Source organism: Eublepharis macularius, chromosome 6 (genome assembly GCF_028583425.1).
Source record: "Eublepharis macularius isolate TG4126 chromosome 6, MPM_Emac_v1.0, whole genome shotgun sequence".
Classification (NCBI taxonomy): Eukaryota; Metazoa; Chordata; class Lepidosauria; order Squamata; family Eublepharidae; genus Eublepharis; species Eublepharis macularius.
This window is the reverse complement of record NC_072795.1, coordinates 11,883,833-11,900,048: the sequence shown is the minus strand read 5'-3', so window position 1 is coordinate 11,900,048 and position 16,216 is coordinate 11,883,833. Positions and strand designations below refer to the sequence as shown.

General features: G+C 49.3%; 1 protein-coding gene across 2 annotated transcripts in view; it reads left to right on the top strand.

The window, feature by feature from the left end:
• The window catches only part of CLCN2 (chloride voltage-gated channel 2), a 95,315-nt gene that overhangs the window by 53,387 nt on the left and 25,712 nt on the right, over positions 1-16,216 (top strand). For both annotated transcript variants that reach the window (XM_054983983.1, XM_054983982.1), the window contains exons 4-14: positions 1,096-1,224; positions 2,472-2,605; positions 2,835-2,912; positions 4,340-4,418; positions 7,510-7,635; positions 8,656-8,740; positions 10,217-10,318; positions 11,753-11,837; positions 12,261-12,416; positions 13,263-13,332; positions 14,689-14,799. In XM_054983983.1, coding sequence (XP_054839958.1) covers positions 1,096-1,224; positions 2,472-2,605; positions 2,835-2,912; positions 4,340-4,418; positions 7,510-7,635; positions 8,656-8,740; positions 10,217-10,318; positions 11,753-11,837; positions 12,261-12,416; positions 13,263-13,332; positions 14,689-14,799 — 1,155 coding nt within the window. The remainder of the gene's footprint in view (positions 1-1,095; positions 1,225-2,471; positions 2,606-2,834; positions 2,913-4,339; positions 4,419-7,509; positions 7,636-8,655; positions 8,741-10,216; positions 10,319-11,752; positions 11,838-12,260; positions 12,417-13,262; positions 13,333-14,688; positions 14,800-16,216) is intronic.

The window sequence follows — 16,216 nt, the reverse complement described above, 5'->3', positions numbered from 1 at the left end:
CTGATCCCACAGGACTGTGTGACTGGCTTTACCCACAGAGCTCCGGCACCTGGAAGTCACCTGCCAGTCATGTGGAAGGAGACTGCGCTTGGAATGGTGGCTTTTGAGGGTAGCGAGCCCAGCCTCATAAACAGGAACTTTATAATAGAAAAGAGCAAGAGTCCAGTAGTGCATATACAACTAACAAAGTTTGTGGTAGAGTTACAGCTCACGATGGACTCGCATTCTAGCTGTATTTGAAGAAGGGAGCTGTGACTCACAAAGGCACATACCCTACCACAAATGTTGTTAGTCTTATAGGTGCTACTGGACTCTTGCTCTTTTCTGTTGCTACAGATAGACTAACACGGCTACCCATCTTGATCTACCAGGAATTTTAGAGTCAGGAAAGGAGATCAAGGGTTGGGTATCGATAGCTCCCTGGCAGAGGTGGGATTTGCGGAGGCATTTCAAGAGATGTGGGACCAGGGAGGGGTTGTAGACGGGAGGGGTGGCAGGGGAGAAAGGGGGCGTAGATTATGGAAATGAATGGAGGGTGGCAGAGAAGCAGAAGTCACAGAGGTAAATGAAAATGAGAAACACACGTTCACAAAGGTGGGTTGGTTGAAATCACATACCCTCCCCCTTTCTATGTTGATGGCAGCCACTGGAGGAATTCTGTATTTTCCCATTCATTTTCGGGATGGTTCATTCTCTTGGCAATCTGTTCTTTTCTGAGAGACCCACTAGCGTGAATTAGAAGACAGTCCTGTAGTTTTTCTGAGCAGGCTTATTCCAGGCACATTTTGCCAATGTTCATCCACTGTGAGTCTGGGTGGCAGAAGCAATGAGGGGGCAACCCACAGGACTGTCTTTGCTGCTTAAAGAACCAAGAGGTGGTAGTGGTTAGCGTTTGATCCCATTCAGCCCTGAACCTCAGCCTTGGGCCAGTCACTCTGTCATCCTCACCTACCTCACAAGGTTGTTGTGAAGACAACATTTGCGGGGTGGGAAGTAGAGAACCACAACTGCTGCAATGAAGTCCCTGGAGGAAGGCCAAGATAAAAACCCGGTAGGTTGTACATGCCAGTGTGTGTGTGTTTTGTCTCTGCACAGCCCAGAAGTGGATGTATGGAGGGCTGGACGCCAACATCTTCTTACAGTACATGGCCTGGGTGACTTACCCGGTGGTGCTAATCACCTTCTCTGCCGGCTTCACTCAGATCTTGGCTCCTCAGGCTGTTGGTGAGTCCTGGGAAAAGGAATGCCCATGGGTGTGTGTTTGTGTGTGTGTTCCTTTCCTCGCAGCCTTCCAGGAGAAAGCCCTGGAGGAGAACTCGTTGTGTATTGGAAAATGCAGAGGGCATGTGTGCTAGACACCCACTCCTTCCTTCCGTCCGACAAGTTGTGAGAATTCACTGAGACAAGCGTTCTGAGACTGTTCTAAGACCACAAAAAAGCACCAGGGAAATCTTCGACATGGCCATAAAATCCAGCCTTCTGAGAATCTCTGAAAATTTGCCTCCCAGGGCTGTCTGAGCAGACCCACACCCTTCTAAGTCAGTTGACTTCAATGGACTTAGAACGGTGGAACTCTGCTTAGAACTTAAAGAAGCAAGCTCCTACCGAGCCTTTGAGACAGACTTGAAAGTGGAAAAAGTACATTCCCGGGGCCGACTAGCGTTTCTAGTCCTCCAGGAGGCATCTGGTACTCCCCAAAGTTATTCCTCATCCTTCCTCATAATTAGCTTTAAAGGCAGAGGCCTGCTACCACCTTTGCACGGCTGGGATGCCGCGTGGAACTGCAAGAGGGGCGTGACCCCCAAGCACGCCTGAGCACCCGATCGAGAAGCATTTATTTATTTATTTTGCTCAGCGCATCCTCTGTCTTTGGCAAGCAGATGCTTCACTTTTCTCTTGCGTTCCACCCCCTCTTCTGAAGTCACAAGGTGTCTTCTGATACTAGTATCTATCTGGAGAGAGAGATGCGGGGGCGTGAGGGGGCGTGGTGGTGTCACCCTAATGGAACGGCCTACCTTAAGAGGTCTGGAAAGCTCCCACTTGGCTGGCTTTGTGCAAACCACGCAAAATTGAATTATTCAAGATGGCCTCGAAGAGATGTGTCAGGAAAGAGACAGGGAACGTAGACTTTTCTACTGTGTACTATCTGTTGCTTTAAGTATGATCCTACTGGGTAGTTCTGTGTTGTTTAGTATGTCAGTTTTAGAATTGCTTATGCCCTTTCAGCCTTCCTTCAACTCTGTATTGGATTTCTGCCGGTTTTAAATCTTGGCAAATTTGCATTTATAGACCCTCTTACATTGTTTATTGGAAGGCCCTTGAAACTGACTGTACTAACTCACACTGTGTAATCTGCCGTGAGTCTCCGTGAGAAAGGTGGACCGTAAATAAAGTAAATCAAATGCAGCATATCCCCCGCCCCTCCTTTTGTGTCTCACGCTTTGCCCGTTCTTCCCTCCCTCCCTCGCCAGGCTCGGGCATTCCCGAGATGAAGACCATTCTACGGGGCGTGGTACTGAAGGAATACTTGACCCTCAAGACCTTTGTGGCCAAGGTGCTGGGCCTGACGTGCGCGCTGGGCAGTGGGATGCCTTTGGGCAAAGAGGTGAGACGATCCGGTGGCCCTGCTGATTTGCAGGCGCATTGGGCTTTTTCCTGCTTCGGAACGCAGGAGGAGTCTTTGGGGCTGGAAAACCTCCGGGCGGAGGAAGTGTGGTGGGAGGTGGGCTGTCTATTCCCCTGTCTCCAAGGCTGTTTGCTCCGGCTTCCAGGAGTTGAGGGTGCAGTCCCCCCCCTCCAAGCTTGCTAACGTCCCCCCCTTCTTTCCACTGCAGGGGCCGTTCGTCCACATAGCCAGTATGTGTGCTGCCATCCTTAGCAAATTCCTTTCACTCTTTGGCGGGATCTACGAGGTGAGAAGCTGATCTGGGTGGCTAGGAACCGCCTGGCCCAGTCAGGGAGATGCCCAGTGGCTAGCAGAGCTAAGCAAGTGGGAAATTCGAGGTGGCAGGTTCTGAGTTCAAATCTCAGCTCAGCAGATAGCCTCCTCTCCTGGCCTTAGACCGCCCCTCCCATCTGCAGTGTAGGGAGAATCATGTGGATCTGTGGCTTTGCAGATTGCAGCAATACTATATGCGATGCCCTTTAGCACTTTATAAAAGAGCTGCATATGTGTTATTATGTTGATGATGATAATTTACTACTATTTGCCTTGGCCTGGATCTTAATTAGTTCATCCGAACTGCTGTTTGCTCCCGTAGGGGAAAAAGTGAGAGTCACAAATGGCTACAGTCTTTATTTTCCCCATGAGAGCTAACACCAAATTGGGGGGGGTCCCCCCTCCCTCAGCACTACGGCCCCCATTCAAATTGCCACCACATGATGATTTTATTTTTTGCAGTTCCCCCATGGCAGGCAGGGAGGTAAGGGGTGGCAGAAATTTCCAGGAATCAGGAGATGTGGTTTAATTGCCCTGCACAGGTATTCATTCCACCTGCACAGTTCCCACCAATCCTGGATGCTGCTGTGACAAGAGGCTGTTTCTGTAGCCTAGATCTAAAGGCCTGCCCCTGCTGCCCCTTTCTTGTGAACCTTGAGGATGGCAAGAGGAAGCGGGGAGGTCTCTGAGCTAGGGCCGGTGGCATTGAGGGCTCTGAGCCATCATCTGGAGCCCAGCAGGATCGGTTCAGAACGGGCCTGCTTTATTTATATTAATGTAGCCTGTTGAAAGAACATGTTTACGCCCGATTCAATGGCTTGTTCAGATCAGGTGAGGATAGGGTTGGCATAAGTCCACTGGGGGTGAGAGATGTCCCTCCCCCAGTGGCTCTTGCCCACCAGCTCTTCCAACAGTCAGCAGGAGAAAAAAAAATGGCTTTAGCAATGTCATATCACTTCCAGGGGAAAAAAACACAAGTTACATCAGTCCTCTCTAAGAATCTCCAGAAACTCTATGGTTAAACCATAGAGTTTTTGGTGAATCCTAGAGGGGCATGACATCACTTCCAAGAAAACCATAGATTTACTATAGAGTTTCCAGTGATTCCTAGAGAGGACTGACATCACTTTTGGATTTTTACCCATATAAGGGCTTTGCTAATAGAGCCCTCCCCATATCTCCACTCCCCTGGACTTCTGCTGTTTGCTAGACATGGCCTAGCAACCCTAAATGAGGAAGGGGCTGCCCCCATGCAGCAGCAGGAATGCATTTGGCTATTCTTGGGGGGGGGGGAGTCCCTTCCATGCTGCCTTCTGCTGTTGCTCCCCAATGCCATGTGGGTCCCCCAACATAACTCTCAATACCCCTCCTACCTTTCATGCCTCCTTGTTGCCCTTGCAGAATGAATCTCGCAACACGGAGATGCTGGCAGCTGCTTGTGCGGTGGGAGTTGGATGTTGCTTCGCTGCTCCCATTGGAGGTAAGGCCCCATCTAAGGCCTGCTCTTGCCAGTACACTGGTACCTGCCCAGTGACCCCTCCCAGCAGCTGAGAGCAATTCCTGCTGCCCCATCTTTCCTGAACTTTGAAGGCAAGGCCAGTGATAGGAAAGCTCCAGGGAAGGAGCCATAGGGCAGGGGAGACCCACGTTGCATGGAGAAGGTCTCTGGTCCGATCCAAAGAGTTTTGGATAGCAGGGCAGGGAAAGCATTGAGACTTAGGAAAGCCACTGTCAAGTGGAGCAGACAATGCAGGAGCTAACAGGGTAAGGCAGGGCTGGGGAAACTATGGGCTGCACAGCTGCTCCAGTGCGACGATGCATTTCCAACCCACAGTGCTTGGTAGCTCCTGCCCTCTTGACCCTGAGAATGGCTTCAGATGCTGCAGAGAAGCAGCCGCTGGGAGGGAACGCCCCCATCTGCCATTCACACTTCAGATATAAAGGCCAGAGGGGTGGCTCGTGGTTTTTTCCAGTAGTGAGGAGTGCAGGTGATGAACCACTGCCAAATTGCAAGCCTAACTGGCAGTGAGTTTAGGGGCTCGTGCTCAGCCCACGGCACATTTCAGTGAAAGCCAAAACGAAGGCTCCAGCCTGGAGGCAAAGTGAAGTGGCTCCTCCTTGCCTGGAGTGCCTCACCTGGACCACTTCTTCTTCTCCTCCCTGGCCAGCTTCTGGGATGGATTTGTGTATAAATCTGCAGCTCCATCCCGAGGTCATGATGTAGTCCAGCTCCCCTGGGGCTTAGCTTCTCTCCTTCCTGCTAGAAGTCCTGGGACGGCATGCCAGGTATCCATTTGCCCACCAACCCAAGCTCCATCAAGTTCAGAGCTGCTCCAAAGGAGGCATTCCTGAGAGGAAGAAGCCAAAAGATGCATTCCTCTTGTCCGTAATCCCTGGACTCTTTCCAGGTGTTGTAATCCACCACAGAGTGCAGTATAAAAAAACAAAGTTAAGAGGAACTCTGGGATGCCGCCTTAAAACTTCACCGTCTATAACAAAATTATGATGCTGGTGGAAAAGAAGCATTGAGCACTCTTGCCCTTAAAACCGGTGTGAGCAGCATAGACATCAGACATAACTAACTGCTTCGAGAAACCTGCTGCCTCATTTTTCCCTTCTGGCTTCCGAGCGAACCCAACAAGAGGTTCTGTCCCACTTGTCCGTGTCCTGTAGCCAACATTCCCCCAAAGGCAGAAACCCCCATAAGGCTTGTTCCTGACGGTGGAGGGAGTGTTGTGCGAATCTGGCAACCTCTTTCCATTACCAAGGAAACAAAGCAGGGGGCTTACTTGGAGATGCCTGCTCTGCAGGGATTTGGATGGGGGCAGCCTGATTGCTCACTTTGCCTAGCGCTAGAGGCTACCAGTGATTCCTTGAGGTTGAATGCAAAATTCCATCCCTCTCTGTGAGTGATTCCGCACACGTTGGATAATGCACTTCCAATCCTCTTTATAGATCATTTGGAACGGGTTTTTTTGTGTGCGGAACAAATAACCCACCTCAGACGATTGATAAAGTGCATTGAAAGTGCATTATCTGACACATGCGGAATTAGCCTGAGAACATTTTTGCTCCTCCTGAGCATAAAGGTCAAATTTAACTGGACCTCCTGCCCTATTACTCCGGGTGTATGGGAGCTGGCCGTGGTAAGCAGTGACTCCACAGAAAAACCACGTTGTGTTGCCATGCCATCCTAAGTGTTGTGGGTTTCAGATGTTGCATGGGGCGGGGGACAAGATTGGGGGGGGGACCTGTTTTACCAGCATAATGTCGTCTCCTCCTTTCCCCCCCTCACAACACGCTCCGCCAGGCAGGCCTCCTGCGCAGCCTGATTGCCTCGCTGCCTTGCGCTCCTAGGTTGGTGACCCCTCTAACTCTTTTCCTTGTTGACCGTGGTGCTGAGCAGGGTCTCCCAATGTGTCTCCTTTGTGTCGCCTTCGTGGTGTGTGTCTTTGCCCCCGACTGGTCCAGGACTTGCTAACTTTCCTAAAGAAAATGTTGCTGGGGGGGGCGGGGCGGGGCAGACTGTTTCTCATTCATCTCAATTAATTCAGACTATGATAAAGCAAATATAAAATTGGCCATCATCCGGTGGGGAGGCAGTGAGTTAAAAACCACCATGGGAATAAAGCACGTCTGCATGTCACTTATAATGTATGGAGGGCATATCTGGATGATAGAAGTGCCTAGGGACACACTGCCATTCCCAGTCGGGAATTCCTTTAAACTGTACCATGGGGGGCCCATTTCTGGTCAGGACCACCACAGTGTAAGGACAAGAAGGGATCCATTCTCCCCTCCCCCCATGCTGTTTTTTCTTCCCAAAATGGCACCTACGAGACTTGCGAGCAAATAACAACAACATTCGATTTATATACCGTCCTTCAGGACAACTTAATGCCCACTTAGAGCAGTTTACAAAGTTTGTTGTTAGCTTCCTCATGACAATCACCCTGTGAGGTGGGTGGGGCTGAGAGAGGTCTGAGAGAGCTGTGACTAGCCTGAGGTCCCCCAGCTAGCTTCAAGCAGAGGAGTGGGGAATCAAACACGGTTCTCCAGATTAGAACCCCATCGCCCTTAACTATTGTACCAAACTTGCTTCCAGCCCTGTTTTAAGGAGGGAAAACAGCATGCAGGGAAAGTGGTATCCCTGCTTTCCTGCCCCCCCCCTCACCACCACCACAGTGGTCCTAACCAGAACTGCTCCTTCCCCCCGCCCCTATCACCCATGGCACAGTTTAAAGTATCTGCCAGCTTGGAACTAAAAATGGTGGCATGTCCCTGGGACAAACCTTCCCTATAAAAGTATTTCAGTGATATTAATCCATGTTTCTGTCTTGATGAATGCAAGGTTGGGTTTTTTTGCCAAGAAAATCCCTGCTTCAGGCCCCTTTAAAAGGATCAGGTGATGTGAAAGACCTCTCCCTGAGAGCTTGGAGAACTACTGGATTCAGACCCAAGCTCTGAATTCATAGAAGGCAGCTTTGTGCGTTCATGTGGCAGTACGGGGAAGGACAAGCACTCCTCCGGTGGCTGCCAGACCCTCCCCTCTTCTCTTCCCTCCCGCCCAGGCGTCCTCTTCAGCATCGAAGTCACCTCCACCTTCTTCGCCGTCCGCAACTACTGGCGCGGCTTCTTTGCAGCAACCTTCAGCGCTTTTATCTTCCGGGTCCTTGCTGTGTGGAACAAGGATGAAGGTACCCTCCCTATTTCTTCTCTACCCACCTAACAAAGTTGCATATTCTGTAGGGATGTCCTCTGACCAGGGCAATTCGGATGGAGCAGTGAACCCAGTATTGGGTCAAGGGACTTCAGTGGCTTCCAGGACGTTAGCTAGCAGAAAAACTGTGTGCAGAGTGTTTGGGTTACCAACCATTCCCCGCTGTCAAGAATTTTGAACTAAGGGCGCTCCTGTTCGTTGAGCCAGCATAGTGTAGTGTTTGGAATATCAGGCTGGGATCGTCCATGCATTAAGTCCAATTGTAACAGATCGATGCACGGCCCTTTGCAAGAGAAATAATTTGCATGCATTGTAAGAATCTGCAGTGTCGCAGATTCCCTTCTCGCTGGGAAGGGAATTGCATAATATTGGAGCCACCACCACTGAAAAGACCCTGCTTTGACTTTTGAATGATGGCATAGTTTTGATCTGGGCTTCCCCCAAAGAACTTTATATGGAGAGAGGTACTCCCTAAAACTACCGATATGTAGGTTTTCAAATAATTTGGGGTATTAGGATTTTGGATAGGAAGGGTTGTATGGGCAGGGAGTGATAACATTGGAGTTGTTGCTCCACCTATTTCCTGGCTCCTGAAATTTCACCTGCATTTTCAAGCTTTCCTTGGCTGCCTCGAAGGCTACAAACTTGTTTTCCTTTTAAAATCAAAGGCAAATATTGGATGGACTTTTGCAACATGCACAAATGTGTGCTGTTGTGCACTAATCCTGCAAACATGCAAAGTACCTTGGCTTACAGGCCAGGAAAAGGCCATCAGTAGAATGCGAGATCCAGAGCTGGAACTCTACCACTGACTCTTAATAATGGAGCTTGGACAGGGGACACAACCACACTGGATGTGTGGAGCGAATCACTAGGACGAACAGGCTCTGATTTATATGGCAGCTCCTAAGTTTATGAGGCAAGGTGATCTCTAGGGTTTCTGTCAACAGATTTGTTTGTACAAGCCATTCATTCATTCATTCTGTGTCCCCCTCAGAGACTATCACAGCTCTTTTCAAAACCCGCTTCCGATTGGATTTCCCTTTCGACTTGCAGGAGCTGCCAGCGTTCGCGGTTATTGGGTGAGTTGGAGAATTCTGTGGACCTTTTTTGACACTGTATAGGGAGATGTCTTAATAGAAGCTTTCCTCCTCTGATTGGAAACCTGAAGTCCCAGGGGAAAAAATGGAAGAATTCAGAGCAGACATTTTTTCCCATTACTTTTTACTCCCCTCACCTCATGTTTCTGATGGAAAAATTGAGAAGTTTGGGGGAGCACTGAAAAAAAACCTCCTATGAAATATTTTCTTTTAATTAATAATTAAGTGCCATCAAGTCGCAACTGACTTATCGCGTCCCCTCAAAGGGTTTTCAAGGCAAGAGACGAGCAGAGATGGTTTGCTGTTGCTTTCCTCTGCAAAGATACCGTTTTTCTTGGCGGTAGATCCAGAGGAGTTAGCCGTGTTAGTCTGCAGTCGCAAAATAGCAGTCCAGTAGCACCTTTAAGACTAACCAACTTTATTGTTGCATAAGCTTTCAAGAACCACAGCTCTCTTCATCAGATGCATCTGATGAAGAGAGCTGTGGCTCTTGAAAGCTTACACTACAATAAAGTTGGTTAGTCTTAAAGGAGCTACTGGACTCGTTACCATTTTTCATGGTGGGCTCCCATCCTAAGAATAACCATAGCTGACCTTGCTTAGCTTCCCAGATTAGATGATCTTGGGGTAATCTGGGCTTTGTAAGGCAACATTTTTCACACTGAGAATGTATAGTATGAAAAAGTGTGAGGACTTTTTAAATCTTTCCAGGGGACAAATTGGGAAATCCGAGGGAGTGCAGAACAAAAAAAGTTCCTTTGAAATATTTTTTCCCCATTTTACTGAAAAACCTCTTGTCTTACACACATTTTGCTCATTCCAAATGTACCATCGTGAAAAAATTTGAGGACTTTCTCAATTTTTCCATTGGAAAAACTAGAACATTTGGGGGAGCATTGGAAAAAGCTTCTTATAGATTAGGCAAACGCAATATTTTCCATTTTTTCGTTTAATCATAAATACATTATTAAAGAGTTGGCAGTCCTTCCTATTATGACCCTATCAGAGAGTTTCTGTTCAATTAATATACTTTCTTCGAATTTCTATACAAACTTGTTTTCTACCTTTAACTTTTATTTTTCCTACCTCTTAGATGGCATGCATATACAAAATAAATATGCTATGGTAGCAGAACGTTCAGTCAATTTCCAGTTTTTTTCCTCATGTATTCAGTTCACTTGCCATTTTTCTGACAGAAAATGAAGATATTTACAGCTCTGTACTCCATAAATATAGCAAATGGTAAAAGTTTATACCCTAACCAAGTTATCATTAATGCATTTCGCGTTCAATCCGTAGAAGACGTTTAGGTTTATAGGAAAGTATTTCGTATCTTTCCGTTTGCCCTCAGTTTTTTTCTCCCTCCAAACATGGAAAAGAAAAAAAAACACGTTTTTTCTTTGGCTTCCAAATTTCCTTGAAATTTTACATCTCTGCCCCCGACTTCTCCCCATGCAGGATCGCCAGTGGCTTCGGTGGGGCGCTGTTCGTATTCTTCAACCGCAAGATTGTCCAGTTTATACGCAAACAGAAGACTATTAACCGCTTCTTGATGAAAAAGTAAGATGTATCAAGATGGGGTGGAGGAGAGAGGAAAAGGCCCCCTTGATTATTATTATTATTATTATTATTTATTATATTTGTATCCCGCCCTCCCCACAAGCGGGCTCAGGGCGGGCCACAACAGAACAATATACAAATATACAAAATATACAAAACAACATCACAATCAATTACCACAGCTTTCTAATAAAACACCTGCTCACCGTATAAAAACCATAGAGCATCTGATGGAGGTGGAGGTGCGGCTTAACCATGCGTGGTTGCTCATACATGGGGGGGGTAGAGGGTCAACACCCCCTACAGACATAGAGGAGACCGGGAGAGAGGCTCATTTGGTGGGAACCCGGATGGCCTCAACCATACGCCTGGCGGAACATCTCCGTCTTACAGGCCCGCCTGAAGGAGACGAGATCTTGGCGGGCCCGGGTGTCCTCAGACAGAGAGTTCCACCAGGTCGGGGCCAGGACCGAAAAGGCCCCGGCCCTGGTTGAGGCCAATTGAGCCTCCCTGGGGCCAGGGACCACCAGTAGGTGCTTACCAGCTGATCTTAGCACCTTCCGGGGAGTATATGGGAAGAGACGGTCCCTCAGGTCCCGTCTCACTCCTCGGGGAGATATTGCCATTATTTCCTCTCTGCTCTGACTCCCTGCCTGCTCCAATAATCCTTATCTCCTTTTGATATAAACAGGCCTGTCTAGAACTAATCAGATGGATTCCATCCAGGGTTGCTTTAGCAAAATCAACCTTCTGCCATCAGAAAACATTAACTTTGAAACGGGGAGAAATTATGGACCTTACATATAATTTATTCTGCACGTCCACAGAAGAAGATATTAATGATTCCTGCCAGACCGCACTTTTTTGTAAACGCTCCCAAGCCCCGTCGTGGCTTCTGAGATTTCAGCCTCCACCATCCATTTAAGAATCTCAGCTTGAAGAAATGCAGGAGGGGGAGCCGCAATTCAAAGGCTGCTCAGCTCTGTGCCCTCCCTGCCCCTGAAACTTGGAATGGGTGTATTTGCAGTGTGCGGTCGGAGAGTGTAGCCGGTGTGGTGTAGAGGTTGGGCAGATCTGGGAGACCCAGGTTCGAATCCCCGTTCTGCCATGGAAGCTCAGTGGGTGATCTTGGGTCAGGCATACACTCTCAGCCTAACCTACCTCCAAGGGTTGTTGTGAGGATAAAACGGAGAATAATGTAAGCCACTTTGGGCCTCCGTTGGAGAGAAAGGCTGGATATAAAAGAAGTAAAAATAAAAATAGTCCCAGCCCTTGCTTTTTTGCAGGCCTTCTGATCCATCATGGAACAGCCTGCAGTTTTTTTCTGCATCAAATGTAATGAGTGTATTGAAGTATGGGCTGGAAGTGGCGGGATCTGCAGTTTGGAGTGGCCACAAAAAACCTCCAACTCTTTGTTTGTGTTCTTTTTTTCAGACGCCTGCTCTTCCCTGCCCTCGTCACGCTTCTTATAGCAACACTGACCTTCCCGCCCGGGTTTGGGCAGTTCATGGCTGGCCAGGTATGTGTAGGCCTTCTCAGAAGTCACCCACCCCTCAGAGCTGGGTCTACCATCTGGGCACGCTTGGCATTGCACTGACACACTGACATCACTTCCAGTTTTCACCGGAAGTGACATCATGACCTTGGAGGTTACTCTAGGATTTGTGGAAACTCTACGGCGAATCCTAGAGTGCCTCCACTCACACATCATTATGTCACTTCTAGTTTCTACCCCAAATGTTCCAGTGTGTTGCAGGCTGTGGCCTGGCAACTCTGAGTGCCCCATGTGCCAGAAACAATGGGGTGGGTGGGTTATGTGTTCCTCCATGCAGTCTATGGCTCCCTAGGCTCAGTGCATCTTACATTCAGTGCCATGAACCCACCCAGAGTTAGGACCTGGGTGGACACTGCTGCCCCTGATTCACTGTGATTTCCCTGGTAGCTCACACAGAAGGAGACCTTGGTAACCTTATTCGACAACCGCACCTGGGCCAAGCAGGGCCTAGCCGAAGAATTCGAATATGTCGGCGTCTCCGAGGCCTGGAAGCACCCGCGTGCCAACGTTTTTGTCACCCTGGTTATCTTTATCGTTATGAAGGTGAGCCAGGTGGGGGCGCTCTCTGCATGTTTCTTTGCTGCCAAAACTGGTGCTTTCCATCTGTCCATCTTCTGCTTGGTAATCCTCGTCATCCCAGGACCATCCTGCATGCTGACCGAATGAAAAACTCTGCAGTCTGCTATGTGCTGAACCACTAGGCAGTCTTGTCAACGGGATGGCTTCTTCCCCTGCCCTCTTTCCAAGGCTCAAAGCAGTTGGCAAATGGCGGAAGTAAAGCCAGGGGTCTTCGAGCCCCTTCATGTTGGCCTGCTGCAGTGGGTTGTGGAACTGCATGCTTGAAAATGCTCCCTGCTCTTAGAAGTCTAAGGCATCAGAGAGAAATCTCTAGCTTGGGGAGAAGAAATCTAGCCCTGATGTGCTAATTTTCTAGGCACAGGGTTTTCCCCCTGTTTGGAAGCATTCAGCTGCTTGCGCACACTGGCATGACTCAGGTAGTAGACCACTGTCTACCACCTCAGTGACAACTAGATTTTTCTCACAATAAGAAAGCTGAGGATGGGGTGAAAGTGCCCCAGTCCAGGCAATCCAAATAGTTGGAGACCCATTGGGCCCTCTGCTATTTTTGCTCCATCTACGACCACCTGTCTCTTCCTGCCCCATGTCCTCTGAAAACCAGGCAGTGCCTCCTTAATTCTACCTTCTTTTTCTGTCCTCCTCCCTTGCTTCTCTGATGCAGTCCTCTAGGCCTTGCATCCCTCTCTTCCTCTGCCCCACCAACCCTCCCCATACTGCGGCAGAAACGGGCCTCTCGATTTCCTTGCAATTCCAAGGGCATGGTGTTACAAGCCCCACCTTCTCATGAATGTCTCTCTGCCCTCTCCCCAGTTCTGGATGTCGGCCTTGGCCACCACCATCCCCGTGCCCTGTGGAGCCTTCATGCCTGTCTTCGTCATTGGTGAGTAGCAGCCGCGTGCTTCTTTATCCTGGCCACAACCGCAAGCAGGTATGAACCCAGGCTTAGAGCCAAGCTACAAGTGACCCCTGACACAGGTTGGACCCTTGTCAGCTTCCCTCAAGTTTTGATGGGAAATGTAGGCATCCTGGTATTGCAGCTGTAATGGAGAGCCAAGCTGTAAAACCAGGATGCCAACATTTCCCATCAAAACTTGAGGGAAGCTGACAAGTGCCCAACCTGTGTAAGGCATCACTTGTAGCTTGGCTTTAAGTCAGGGTGCATTAGCACCGAGGTTGACTTTTACTCGTAATTTCTTTGTGGAATAGGTAGCCAGGGCTTTCCTTCTTTCTGCTCCATAACAAAAAACCACCACCCCTCCCTCCATTTTTATCCTTTCCCTTTTTTGGTACTTGACTGAGATGCAGTTTTTCTTTATGCAAACCTCAGGAGCCAGGAAGGGGGAGATCTTTATTTCCTGACCTCTTTAACCAATCACTTGTCAGACTCAAATGTTTCAGTGCCAATGGCTACCTGGCACCTAAATTTTGCAAGAGTGACATAGAGTCTAAGAGCCAAACTACAAGTGACGCCTGACAAAGGTTGGACACTTGTCAGCCTCCCTCAAGTTTTGATGGGAAATGTAGGCATCCTGGTCTTGCAGCTTGGCTCTCCAACTGCTGTCCAATGGACTTTTCAACTGTCACTTGTACAACATTCCGTCAAGCTGCCTACATTTCCCATCAAAACCTGAGGGAAGCTGACAAGTGTCCAACTAGTATCAGGCGTCACTTGTAGTTTGGCACTAAGGGTCTCTCTAGACGTGCAGGTTTTTAAAGAGCTGGGTCTGAGTTTCCCAGACCCAACTCGGGTTTCTGCAGCCATATAGTGGTTAGGAAGTAATTGGCTGTTAAAAAATAAAGGAGTCCCCAGATGGTCTCAGAATGCTTCTCCCTCCTCTCTCAAGCCATTTCCCTGTGTCATAATAGCATGGGGGAAGCTTTCCTCCCCCTGTTTTTTTTGCTCCATATGCACAGAATATTCCACATGGAGCAGAAAAAACAGGGGGGGGGAACCTCCCTCTTGTGTTCCTCCCCTCCATACAGGCATTCTGAGGCTGTTTGGGCTCTCCTTTATTTTTTATCAGCTATTCTCCAAAGCTGCTGTGTAGCTGCGAAGAACTCGAGTTCGGTCTGGGTTCCCAACTCTTTAAAAACCTGCATGTCTAGCTTGACCCAGAGGCAGCCATCTTTGCCACGAGCAATGGCCACCATTGAGACAGATTTCTGCTTGGGAACCATGGAGTGCATCTCTGCTTTCCCGCACACCCTGCCCACTCCACCCTTTCTCTTCCTGCAGGGGCAGCATTCGGGCGGCTTGTGGGTGAAAGCATGGCGGCTTGGTTCCCAGATGGCATCCACACCGACAGCAACGTCTACCGCATTGTGCCAGGGGGCTACGCAGTGGTGGGTAAGACACAGCCTCTCTCATACCATTTCCAAACCCTGGGGTGTTCAGAGGGGGGCCAGCCCCATTGTGGGGTAGGAGCGATTGGGCCCAGGCAGCGTGTTAAGGACAGCCCCCCAAACACACACATCGTTGCTCAGTGGCCCTGCGATACAAGTGCTACTGGGAAAAGAGGAGAAGTCAGGGCAGTTGCAACTAGGGGTGTGCACTCAAGAAAGATTCGGGTTTCGAGTAAACCCAAAGTGGGAAAACAATTTGGGAATAACAGTTAGAAAAGTGCTGTGGCTGCTGCCACTTTGCCTGGAGCTTCCCGAAGTGGTACGAATCACTTCGGAAAGCTTTGCTTCGGGATTCCTGAATCGGCTCAGCAATGCTGGATCCAATTCGGGAATCCCGAATCTTTCCAAATCGGGCCCAATTCAGGTTAAAAACTGAATCAGAGATCCAACTCGCACATCCCTAGTTGCAACACCCCAGATACACACCATAAGCCAAAATTTTCAAGATTTCATCTCTCAGGGAACCTTCTTCTCACTGTCTTCTCTGGTAAAAAACCTCTCTGTGGTGGAGGATTGCAGCAGGGCAGGTTGACCGTTGAAGCCAGTGAGAAAACATCCCAGGAAAGTGTCGGCCTGGGGAACCTCCCTGGCCTTGAGGGAGGCGGGTGAGAGCCAGCGCCACTGCACACCATCAGCTTGCATGGCTTGGGCAGACACAAATGGGCAGCCCCTACTCTGTGCATGGCGAGTGTCCTGCCCTTTCTTCCTCCTTCCCTCGCTCCATTGGGGGCAGGGCCAGGGCCCTTGCCCAGGGCTGCTTTTGCCTCTCCATCGGCCTTCAGGTAGGAAGCCTTCTGGATTGCGGTGGAGGTAGAAAGTACCCCCATTGGGTTTCTGAGGCAAGACAAGGTGCTCTGCCGTTGCTTGCCTCCATGTAGCTATCCCAGTCTTCCATGGTGGCCTTCCATCCAAACACTAACCAGGGCCACCCCTCTGATGCAGCTTCTTGCTGAGTCAGACCAAGGTCAACCTTGCCTGCTCTGACCGGCAGCAGCTTTCGAGGATCAAAGTTTTTCACATCACCTGCTACCTGATCCTTTTAAGTGGAAATGCTGGGGATTGAACCTGGGACCTTCTGCATGCCAAGCAGATGCTCTTAGCTGAATCATGCCCACTGCCCACTCATCAGGAATACGTGTCTATCACAACTACCGCACCAAACCCCGCTCTCCTCCTCCCATTGGTGATGGGTGAAGCCGTTTCTTTGCTCGGGATCCTAAGGCGATACCGACACCCAACACTGGGGCTCTGGTGGCTGTCAGGCACCGTTATTCCTGCCGGATGCCCCGTGAGACCTGCAGTAAAGTTGTTCTGTGGAGCCTGAGCCACTAGAAGATGACATTCCTGTGTGTTTCCTGGCC